Genomic DNA, 12,800 nt, shown 5'->3' with positions numbered 1-12,800 from the left:
ATGTACTCCTCTCTCAAAACAAATAAAACTGAAATGCGGACTGGAACACTCTAAGAAAATCCTTTAAGTGTTTAGGAAATGCAATAAGTACCTCATGGCTAATAATGGCTTCATGGCTTTTTGTGAAAATGTCTGGCTAATTCAGTCCTTAGAAGGGCACATAGTTCACCTGCCTGTGAGAAAGAAATATTTTCCAAGTGGCGTTTTCATTTCCAAAGTGCCATTTTTAGAAACCCTGTGTACTGCTTCTTTGAATGGCCAGACCCCAGGATCAGTGGTGCAGGTCCTTACTGACTGGTCCCTTCCAGAAAAAAATTCAAATCTACTTCCATTGAAACAAGTTCAAGAAATTTCAGGAAAATGTGATCTTATTTATTTTTTTTGATCTTATTTCTTTAAATAACCTATTTTTAAATTAAAAAAAAATCAGGTCATAAATACTGCACAAGCACAAGCATTGATATTTATTCCTAGGGGAATAGAAAACGCTTTGCATGGATTTCTCAGTTATTTAAAGGGATTAATTTTCCTCCATCTTACAGTGAATATTCTTATTTTCCCTGTAGATTAAGAAAAAGTGATCATTGGCTAGATGGAAATGAAATAAAGTATTAAACCTCAAGTTATAAATGCCAAGATATGTGGAAATAATGGAATCTCTCAAAGGAGGTGGAGGGGTGTAGTACCAAGGACAGTTCCAAAGGGACTAAAGAATTAAATACTTTTAGTTCACAATTTGCCCATAAAGACCAAGTCAGTGGGCAGATATTAGACAAACTGCCAATTCTAAAATATACCTCTTAATGAGCTGTGGAAAGTTATCGACACAAAGAACCATCTACATTCTTAGAAACGAAGAGGAGCTAGGAACACATTTAGAGAAGGGCAATTTCCATTCATAGGCCTGTAATAGATCTCCTTGGTGCACCTTATTTTCTTTGTTTACTGGTCTTTATGTCCTAATACCAATTCAAAATAGAGGCTGGATTTCTAGCATCTATTTTCCTTAAGGCAAAATTCCCGAAAGAATTGAGACAAACATAGTTCTAAACTTTTCAGTTATCAATGTGAATTAATACTATATCACACACAAGGACCAAAAATAAATCTATGCTTAGATACAGTCATATATCAGACCAACATCTTATAGCCAACAGAGCTAAAAAGTCTACCTTTTGATAGTAGTAGTAGTTTTACAGTAGTCAAACCTAGTGAAACTGATACCCCCCTCCCCAGTAGCAACCTCATAAAACCTTTTGCCAGAACACACTTCTCAAGCACAGAACCTGAGCAGATTGTAGAAACATGAGCAGCGTGGTACAGAGCAAATTCCCTTAGTACCTGGAAGCATTTCATCTCTGAAGCGCCTGGCTGCATCATAGATAATACCTCTGTGTGCTCATTACATAGCAGAAAAATGCTGCCTGAAAGCAGCATTAATACTTTTCTTATGCAGTATTCAGAGACTGTGATCCAGGCAATAAAATGAAAGCCATAATAGCTATGAATTATAATCTTAAACGTAGGAATTCCTACAGGGCAATATTTTAGGAGGAAATACTGTTAGTGTGTGGCCACTAATTGGCCTTATTAATATTGATGTGAGTTTACCTAAGCATAACTTCACTTGATGCAACTTGGTGCATTTAAAATTTATGCTTTCATTTTATCCGGTGTTTTAGACAGATAACTCTAGCTTATTTGTCTATTTGTCTATGGAGACATATGTGTTTCCATTCCAAAGCAGGAATTGTCCTGCCATGTCAGTTCACCAAAATGTTCAAATGTCAATTTAGCTGACTATTTAAATGCCTCCAAGAATCTTTATTTATTATTTTCTGTAGACTGCACTTCTGAATCCCAGGTTTAGTCTCCTAGGATTTTTATTTCTCCAATGTTTAAAAGGAAGTCGAGTAATAGGTTTCTTGTGGGAAGTTGTCAATAAAGGCTGCTTCTGCTAAATACCTGTATGTCCATGGATATGGGTTTTTTAAATAGACTGTTTTTAAAACAGTTTTAGGTTTACAGACAATTAAATAGGTAGTACAGAGTGTTCGCGTATACCCCCTCTCACCCTACTTACAGTTTCCTTATTATTAATATCTTGCATTAGTGTGGTATATTTGTTACAATGGATGGACCAACATTGGTACATTATTACTATCTAAAGTCCATAGTTCACTTTAGGTTTCACTTCTTGCCTTGTACAGTGCTATGGGCTTTGACAAATGCATAGTGTCAGGTACCCCCTATTATAGTATCACGCAGAATAGTTTCACTGCCCTTAAAAATCCCCTTTACTCTGTCTATTCATCCCTTCTCCCCCCAACCCAAACCCCTGGCAGCCACTGATCTTTCTCTTGTCTCTATAATTTGCCTGTTAACAACATGGGATATGTTTTTGTGTTTTCACAGATATGCAAAATAAATTTTGGTGTATAAACTTCCCATTCTCTCTAAGTGAGATATCTCAGGAACGGTTCAGAATTCATACAAACCGTGTTCATTTCATTACCACCCCATTGGTTGAAGCCCAAACTATAGAAAGGGAGACTGCATTTTAACAAAGCATCTGATACATGTGCTCTCCATTCACACTACACCCAGAATTTACATTTGTAATGCTTTTTAAAATGCAGGTATATAGAAGTCCAACAGATCCTTAATAAGTCTGATTTTTAAAAAGATCTTTTCCCAGGATTCCTTGGTGTATCTCTTGAATTCACCTGTATGAGGGCCAGGGGTTAGGCAGTACGTTCTAGTGTGGTTATTCATAACAGGATGTTGATACCTATTTGTTAGTGTCTTTCCCATACTGATTGTCAAATATAAATATGTAGTTTTATATTACCCTTGCCTATATCAGATGAGAGAAGCATTCTCTAAACTTAAAGCGCTATATAAATATTAGTTAATGTGATCCTGTGCCCACTAAATTATGTATGTTGCCAGCAGGCTGGCAACCCATCTCGGCCTCCTGAAAAAAGAGCTGACCTCAGCCGAATTCCTACAAATACCAATTGCTCCAAATTATTGCTCTGCACAGGTTCTGTAGGCGAAGAGCAGCCGTAAACAATGATGGTAACACGGAGAGGGGGCGATATCAATGGAGACGATTTCATATGATTTCATGACTCAAAAAATGCATGCCCTCCGTTCCCACTACATTTCTCACTGTTAATCTCTTTTTAGTTTTTTCTTCTTCACCTCTTACAGGCTTCTATCTTCAATCTCCTTTCCTTCCTTGCTAGTTCAAACTGTAACTGACGATGGGTTTTCTTCTCGACTGGCTTCATTTTTGCTGTTCTTCCAGGAGAAAAATCTATTACCTGCCCCGCCGGTACAAGTTCATGAGCAGGTTAGTAGCATGCTCTGTCATGATGGCGTTTGTTTTAGCTGTTGGCCTGTGTGCTCCAACAGTGACAAGGAATACAAGCTGGGGAAGACGGGCCTTTGTCACACGGGAAAGCCGGCTGCCGTGCCAAAAATCGCTATTTCAGGTTAGGGAAATAGCCTAGGGAAAAAAAAAAGCAAAGATGGAAATGTTCCTCTTAGAGTCTTCCCTGTGATTTCACACTTGGGAGGACAGAATTTATCTGCAAGTCTACTGAGGCTGGGTTTGGGGTTTTTTCTCTCCCCATTCTATTAGATAAATTACCAGAAAGGCCCGCTGTTTAGAAAGCATCTTTGGTCTGAATGTTACTCTTTTCCCCACACAGATTCCTCCCTCTGCTATAAGTAACTTGAAATCTAAGTGCAGACAGTCACCCTCTCCAAAAGCAGATGGTTTCTTGGCCCTCTGGGTGGGGTCCGCCTATGTTAGTAATAGTTTGTTAATAAAGTAGGCAGTTGTATGACCTTATTCAGAAGCCCTCCTACCCTCTTTTTACCCCTCCTCCCAAAAAATACTACTGGATGAAGATTGCCTTTACTGTGCTATGAATCCTTCCTAAGCTTGTCTCTCCTTGTTTTCTGAGAAGCCAGGGAGGAAGGGGAGGCGTCAGTGATGTCCTTTAATTTGACTCTGTGGTGATCATTGGCATTCTAATTTCAAGCTTTTAATTGGTCTTATGTAACCATTCACCCTGAGCTGAGCTGATAGTTAAACTTGGATACCATTGCATTTGTCTGAAAATCTTAGAGTTCAGTTCTGTGAGATTTAAGATTCCTATTCACTCTGTTAATGTGCTATGCAGAAGGATAAGTGGAAGAGTAGTTGATATATTTTAGTGAGTTACTCAAATACACGTGCACTCAGCAAAGTGTGACATGAGAATGGGCTTTTAAAGAAACTAAGACGTGGTTTCCAAACATTTCCCTGAGAGCATCCTTATTAGCAATCCTTCTTTCATCAGGCAGTTGCCATGGCATTTGGATTCACCACAGTGAGACGAATCTCTTTTCATATAATGACCTTCTACAAAAACTTGGTGCACACTTTAGCCTATGTCAGTAGTTTTCAAACTTTGGCCAGCATCAGAATCACCTGGAGGGCTTATTAAAACACAGATTACTGGGCCTGTGCTGTAATCTATGATGTAGATGTCCAACTGTCCACCTGGAAGGTATACGAAGGCAAGGATGGCTCATCCAGTTCCTTGTTTCCAGCAGCTAGCGTGTAGTAGGTGGGGCAAATGAATGAGTGAATCTCCATACACAGGTGTGAGAATTTGCTTGGGGGAAAAGGAGACCACAAAGAAAAGTATAGAAACACCAGGACTGCCTGAAGTGTCAGACATAGACTGGGGACTGAAGAGGTGAGGGCTTGAAAGAAAATGGTGATAAAAGGACCCATATAATCTCGGGGTTGGAGGGATATCAGATGTCGTCAAGTCTAACCACTCATTGGCTACCTGAACCTCTGCTGTATCATCAGGCAGCCTGTGTTGGAACATCTCTGGAGACAGCGTATTCCTAAACCCATCTGTGAACACCTGACTTAGAAAGTGCTTCCTTAAAATAAGTCATAATCTCTCTCTCTTTAGCTTTCACTCTAAAACATTCAGATTGTAGTTCCCCCTGAATAGCCAAAAGATAGTCTACAAAGTAAACAGCAAAATATATGAGAAAGATTGTGAAATTATAGGCAAAAGGACTTAGCAGGTATTTGGAAAACAAGAGATGGTGGCAGATAGAAAGAGGTTTCCGTATTAAGGGATCGGGAGGCAAAAGAAGAGTAGAAATTCAGAGAGATACATACAGGTGTGGTAAGGAAGGTGGTGAATTTTGTTTTAATAATTCTACATGGACTCACAGTAGGTCTTTGAGGTGTTGGTGTCCTGAAGGCTTTTGAAACTGATGGCACAGCAGTTGAAGCTAGAGGTAAAGCTAGAGAACCCAGTTTGGGAGACAGAGCCATAGAGGTCATGACCTTAGCCAGGGGAGTAGATGGAATTTCCCAGGAAACAATGCAGGGAGTGAAGAGAAGAGGGCCAGTAGCAATTGCTCAGAAAGTCTGCTTTAAGGAGACAGGAAGAGATGGGGGAGGATGAAAAGGAACAATTTAAGAAGTAGGAGGAGAACTAAGGGAAGGCAGTGCCAAAGGCACCACGTATGAGTTCCCATAGGAAGGGGTGTTCTTCAGCTACTGATGAAGGATGAGAGATGAGAATTGATTTTTGGTCACCATGGTAACCACCGTGCTAGCAGTCTCCATGGAGTGGTGGTTCTCAAACTTTAGCGTGCGTCAGGATCACCTGCAGGGCTTTTTAATACTCATGTTGCTGGGCCCATCCCCACAGGTGAGGCTCAAGAATTTGCACTTGTACCAAGATCCCAAGTGATGCTGTTGTTGCTGGTCTGGAACTAGTACATTTTGAGAATGATGACTACGGAGTAGAGAGTAATAGAAACCAAATTACAGCTGGTGGAGAATGGGCAGGGTCCTGATGAATCAGAGGCAGTGAGGGGTCACTACTACCTTAGAACAGGAGCAAGAGGAGGAAAGCAGAGGAGGCTGTGACCACGTGACTCATCATATGTACTCCATGTGTATAGAAGGGAGGCTGGGAGTGAATAAGAGCTGGGGAAACCCTTGTTCCTGGAACTGGAAGAACAGCTCACTAAATACTAATTTTTGGCCTGGAAAACTTGATGCTACTTCCTTAATAGAGAATGGACTTGAGGACATGGGGAGGGGGAAGGGTAAGCTGGGACGAAGTGAGAGAGTGGCATGGACATATATACACTACCAAATGTAAAACCGATAGCTAGTGGGAAGCAGCCGCATAGCACAGGGAGATCAGCTCAGTGTTTTGTGACCACCTAGAGGGGTGGGATAGGGAGGGTGGGAGGGCGATGCAAGAGGGAGGGGATATGGGGATATATGTATCTGTATAGCTGACTACTTAAGTGCACACATTACAACTGTAGAAAAATCTAGGCCTTAGGAGGCACCGGAAGACTCTGGGTCAAAATAAAGGGGAAAAAAGTCCCAACTATGGTTTTATGACACACTGATTCAGAATGACCTCTTAAGCTTTACTGCTTACCACATAGGATTAAATCTGGGACATCAGTTTGGTGGTATAACTTATTGAAGCCCAGTGTCTGGTGCAAATTTTTAAATGCAGTTTGTCAGAAAATTTTGTATCTGCTTTAACTCTTCACTTCACCTCAGAACAGCCTGATTTAGATGGTGAAGAGTGTGTGTCTCTTTGTAGCCAGGGATGACATTACAAATTGAAGGGCACATCTATAACTTGTTATCCTAGTTGTACATCAGTAGTAAAATATTGACTTCCAGTGTTCTAAAGTTCTCATGTCATGCTACGTATGGATATTTAATTGAGCTTTTAGTTTCATTCTTACAAATGATATTCCACTTCATTAATCTGTGAAAGCACCCTTGAAACAAACCTACCTCCTTTCAGGATAAGAGAAATGAATTAGAAATTGTGAAGTTTCTGAGCAGGCAGAAAAATAGAGCGTCATTTCACAAATATCTTTATTTATGAAAGATCACCTGACGTCATAAAGCACACTCATGTAATTCAGATATGTATTTCTGGAGTAAATGCTCTTTTCATTCACATACTTGGTCTATTAAAGGCTGCTTCAACACTTACCTTTGGGCAGACTTACAGGTATTACAAATTACCTATCCAGTCAGGAAAGGAAATTTATCATCGTTCTTCTGCCTTACTATTATTATTTTTTTGCCTTCACCAAATCATACAAATATAATCTGCAGAAGATATGCTTACAAAGTAATAAATCTGTTGACTGTGGGTGGCTTGTAGCTGCAGTCTCATTACTACTCATTCTTTTTGCCTCCACGCCCCCATGCACATCCTGCCTGATATTCTCCTTTGCGATGCTTGGCAGAATGAACGCTGGTCCCTACTGCATTATACGCTCAGTGCCATCGTAATCTTATCCGATGAGTATACAGGCAACATGACAAAACGGCTTGGATGTTTCCATCCTCGTCTTAAACAAATTAACATACGTAAATGTTCCAAAGCCTTTGGACTCTTCTAAGCTGTGCCCCAGTTAGCAGCCTTGTGACCTAAAAGAATGGCAGTAGCTTCCCAAGATCCCTAACTATCCAAGGAGAGGCTGCAAATACAGGGTACTCACCTGTAGGTGCTCTCTGGGCACGTGATCTCTGAAAATGTAATCTAACTGTTCGAAACCTAATGCTATTATTATAATGTTCTGGTCTGGGGAAAAGCAGGTGTCTCTGAAGTAGCCCGTTTCATTTAATTCAGCCTAATTAAGTTGTCATTAGCACAAACTCCCTCCTGGGTTGTTAGTGGCTCCAGGGAAAGGCCCTTGTTTTCTGCTTCTTCAGGGTACACCCTCAGCATCCAGGTTGGGACTCTGTGCACAGCCAGTGAGTTATAAAAGCCTGCAGACAGGTTAGCCTGTTAGGGGTGAAGTCCTTTGCATGTGGCCTTTTCCGTAATCATCACCACTCCTGAAGGTGGGTAAGATTGTCTCTCTCCCCTCTACAACTGAGATAACTTGACCTTTACAATGGAGGTCAAGTTGTTTTAACAAGGACCTTCCCGAGGCACATTTCCAAGAACACCCTGGAAAGGCACAGCCTGGAAGAAGCGGCAGGTCTGTGCCCATTTGTCTGTGCTTGTGCTGTGCCGGCAGCTCTTTCCAGCTATGCAGAACCTCACCTGTCATGAACCGGCATTTGGTCCAGGACCCTGAACTTACCACCAGAACGACTTTCTTAAGAAAGTAACTCACCGTTTAGTCTAGATATTAACTTGGCAGGTCAAGGCCACAAGTACCCAAGTGGATGATCCATCTTTATTGAGGTGCCTGTGCAGTCTGCGAGGCAGCTTTTGCTCAGTAAATGGCAGAAATGGAACAGAGTGACAGTGTATCCAACCAAAGTCAGTGCTCCATCATTAAGCTGATGTTTCCTCTTTTCCCCGTCAGAGAAGATTTTACTAAGTATCAGCCCTACTCCTATGTTGAAGAGACAGATGGGGTGCTTCCTGGTTAGTTGGTTTCTTGACTTTTACAGGCCTAAGTAAATATCAGGATTGCCTGTTTAGGGATATTTGTGAGACATGGAAGCACAGACCTCAATATACAAGGGAGAATCATAGCTCTTGAACGTCTGTTGAGAACTCGGTTAATAAAAGTTCATTGTCATCATCATTTTCTTCATCCTAGAAACCACTACTTCATTGAGCATTTTGTCCATCCAAGGCATTGTGCGAACACGTATGCGTTATCCTCGCCACTTCCTTAGGTAATGGGTATATTAGCTCAGAGGAGTTTAGTCCCTTCCCCAGCATGACACTCACCATTTTCGTTCTGGGCAACGAGGATGTGAATCCAATTCCAGCTGACTCCAGAGTCATCATTCTATATGAAAGGTTATCCACTGTGCCTCTTGAAAAGGAAAGCTCTTTTTTTGACCCCAGCATTGCAGGATCTTTGTTCCCCAGCCAGGGATCGAACCCACACCCCCTGCAGTGGAAGCGCAGAGTTTTAACCACTGGACCGCCAGAGACATCCCTAAAGGCAAACTCTTTATTAACTCAAGTTTGTTTAAAATGGTAGAGCCAAGATATTATTGCTGAAGTCACCACCATGTATTGAGAAAGCATCTGATTTTTCATCTTAGAGATGAGGCTACGAAGGCCCCGTGAGGATAAAAGGGATAAAAGGCTTGTCCCAGGCATCCAGCTTAAGTCTCATGCTTTCCAACCTGGTGGCTTTTGCACTATGTGTCTTTCCTTTGCAAGGTGAAAGGGATCCTCACTGATGTCTGAGTGGCACAGTTTGGGGACAGGAGTGGGTTTGTGGAAGAGTGACCATTCGTCATCCTGCCACAGAGGGACAGACCCCTTGTTCCCCGAGCCACCTACCTGGGAGGTAGGGGCAACGTGTAGAACGTCAGTCTCAGCCCATGGGGGCCTGGCTGGCCAAGGTCAGATCTCAAGGGGAAGATGGGCCCAAGACTGGAGAGGTGTGTTAGTCTCCCATTGCTGTTACGATACATTCCCGCACTTAGCGGCATAGAACAACACAAATTTATTATCTCAGTTCTTCAAGTCACAAGTCTGGGCTGGGGGAGGTTTCAACTGGTTTCTCTGCTTGGGGTCTCACAGGCTGAAATCATGGCATCAGCCGGCCGGGCTCTTCTTTGCAGGCGCTGGGGAAGAATTGGCTTCCAGGCTCAGCCAGGTGACTGGCACGGTTCAGGGCCATGCAGTCGTAGCGCTGGGGTCTCCGTTTCCCGACTGGCTGTTAACCAAAGGCCTTTCTCAGCTTCTAGAGGCTGCCTACACTCCCTGGCTCCTGCCCCCCTTCATCTTCAAAGCCAGCTGTGGCCGGTTGAATCCTTCTCATGCTTTGAATCTCTCTGACCTCCCTTTTACCTCATCTCTCCTGTCTCCAGCCAGAGAAAGTTCTCTGCTATTAAATGGCTTCGTGGTTAAATGGGTCCCCCTGAGTAATCCAGGATGCTTTCCTTAATTTAAGGCCCATCACCTTACACCTGCAAAGTCCCTTTGCCATGTCACACAACATATTTACAGGTTCTGGGATTAGGGTGCAGAAATGTTTGGGGGGCCTTTCTGCCAGCCAGAAGAGGACGCAAACTGCTGGTCACATCTGAACATTTTTTCTGTCCATTGTGAGCACACAGCCTGGACTGGCATGTGTGGTGGGACCGAGACAGCCCATGCTTTGTCTTCCTGTTTCTTCTCAGGCTGCCCCGATGAAGACCGGTTCACACCCTCCACCCCCAGTTAGTGTCTCAGGGGGCTTGTTTTTAAGGTATCTTTTGAATATCTTTCTTCTACCATAGTGTTTCAAAAGCCCACTTCCTCTCCTTTCCATCCCTTTTACATTAGCCTCCATGGTCCTGAAGGAGTTATTAATAACACTGCTTTCTGCCTAGCAGCTTCTCCAAAGCATTTCATGCACGTCCTCTTTTCTAAGCCTCCTAGCAACGCTGTGAGGTCAATAAGATGATGATGATCGTAATGACCCCATTTTAAAACCCTTGAAAAATAAAGCTCAGAAAGGTGAGTGATGTGTGGGAGGTCACACAGCTGATAAGCAACAGAGCCAGGATTTAGGCATTCCAAGGACAAATCCCAGCTCCTTTCCACCATGCCAAGCAGCCTCCTCTCACTTCCTTTCCCCCCCTCCTCATTTTTCAATGAACTCATCACTTTCATACTCTGTTCTCTCTCTCCACCATCTCCACATTTCACTTAAATTGTGGTTCCACAAGCTGGTTGCTGAAAGCTACCATTTCGTTCCCATGGAGTATTTATGCCTGAATTTTTACAGCTTTGTTTTTATCCACACTGAGCACTGTACCCATCTGGATTTAATTCATAGTCATTGCGCGCAGAGCCCAGATTCTGTGAGAATGCGAATTTTGCAAAGTGTAATCCGATTAGTGCTGCCGACTGGAGAGATGTGGGAGGTGAAAGCTCTATTACGGAAAACCTCTGGGCCAAAGTCTTCTTTCGTGAACAACTTTTAAGGCAATCAGATGAAATAAAGCCAAGAGCCACAGGGAAGGCAACCAGCTTAACCTAGGACGTCTAATTTAAGGACTATATCATTGAACTTGGACGAGTGATAGATGCTGGTGAAGCATAATTAACCTTTTGAATTGAAGGGCAGAAGGACAAAAATGTTAAGAGGCAAACTGGTTGCTCAAATGCTTGTCTTTGGGAAAAAAGAAAAGATAGTGATAATAGCCAGTGTTCACTGTGCACCAGACACCGTTCTGGAGACATTGTATACGCATCGATCAGTGAATCATCACAACCCTATGAACTGAGCATCATTATCATGCCCATTTTACAGATAAGGAAATTGAGACATGGCAAAGTTAAATAACTTGCCCAAGGTCACACTGCTAATAATTACAGAGCCAGGGCTTGAATCTGGGCACTCCAGCCTCAGGGTCCATGTTCTCAACCACTGTGTCATATCACCTCTCTGAAGCTTATCATCTCAAAGTATTTTAAGTGTCTTTAAAGAGATGATGGGGAGAATGGGGTGGACTTGAAGGATGAAGGAGATGGGAACTTTTTCCCTTTCTTCAGTCTTTGGGCCATTCTAATCTATTATTCTTTTCTGGGTACATGACCCTGAGTAGGGTCTTTACTTCTGTGTGTGTATATGTGGTGGGGACAGGTCCTCTTGGAGACGAGGGTCTTAAAGAAGCCGGAGGATTCTTTCCAGTTTGAACTTTCAGGGACTCTGGAAAAAAGACAGCCACCACCAGGCAGAGTGGGGGGTTGTGGTGAGGCTGGAACAAAGCTGAGGATAAAAGGTGGTAGAAGAGAAGATTACTGTTATTTTTCATTTTGGAGTTGATTGGTTATATAAAAAATAATCCCTTCAGCTGAGAGTTTCACGGAAAAGGATAAATTGCCATGTAAATGATTTTAATTGGGAAAAGAAACAAAGCATACCCAAATTCCTTATGTTGTCAGTTAATAGACTTAGAAGGCATTTAAAGATTTTCATCCCCAGCGAAATGTGTCCCTTGAATAGCCCCTAAGTGAAGATTCCCATTGTCAACTACTTTGATGGGGGTGATCTTTAAAATCAAGAGTGCAGGGTCTGCCATCTGGTTCTGGCTTTATTCACTGGCTGGATAATCACCCTGGCCGTGGGTCTCTTTTGTGATGTGTAAAACGCGAATGGTACCTGTTCAGTCTGCTTCACAGAGATGCTATTTGATATGTGCCCTTGGAGAAAAAACATTTCAGGGGTACAGATACCGGAGGTAGCATCATCATTTAAAAGTCTGCTGTGGTATTTGCTCCCCCTAATGGTTGGCTGTGAGTGGGTGAGAATCTGGTCATTTGGAAGCCAGATGTTTTCATCAGCAGAAATCAGAGGGAACAGGGAGGTAGCCAGGGGGGGAAACCATGGCTTGAAAACCGCTTTGGAGACAGTGTCATTTCCCTTGGCTTGGTATCATCGTGTGCCCTGGCCAGAGTGACACACGTGTGTCATGATGCCCCAGCACCTTGAGAACTTTCATGTCTCAGCTTGAAAAGAGACATGAAAGTTAAACAGCATGCCATCTGCTGAGAGCCTGCTTGGGGAAGGTGTGAGGGGCAGGAAGCAAATCGTGCCATTGGGCTCTCTGTGTACGGTCCATCCCCTGGGATGCACTGTCACCCCTCGCTGAAAGCTAACTATAGCTACAGCTCTTCCCAGACCTCAGATGGGGAGATTTTCCAAGCACACAATGAGTTTCTGGAATCTACAGGATGGACAAAGTTAAGGTCTCAGCTGCTTTGCTTAAGGGACTGTCCACTTCCTTTCCAGAGCCTTCCAGCCTT

At 42.8% G+C, this 12,800-nt stretch overlaps 1 protein-coding gene across 1 annotated transcript in view; it reads left to right on the top strand.

Moving 5' to 3' along the window:
* The window catches only part of ANO4 (anoctamin 4), a 454,222-nt gene that overhangs the window by 294,467 nt on the left and 146,955 nt on the right, over positions 1-12,800 (top strand). Inside the window, exon 9 of the mRNA XM_060165661.1 lies at positions 3,314-3,358. Within this exon, the coding sequence (XP_060021644.1) occupies positions 3,314-3,358 (45 nt within the window). The remainder of the gene's footprint in view (positions 1-3,313; positions 3,359-12,800) is intronic.

Source organism: Lagenorhynchus albirostris, chromosome 11 (genome assembly GCF_949774975.1).
Source record: "Lagenorhynchus albirostris chromosome 11, mLagAlb1.1, whole genome shotgun sequence".
NCBI lineage: Eukaryota > Metazoa > Chordata > Mammalia > Artiodactyla > Delphinidae > Lagenorhynchus > Lagenorhynchus albirostris.
Note: the sequence above shows the minus strand (reverse complement) of the source record. Positions and strands in the feature narration are given on the sequence as shown.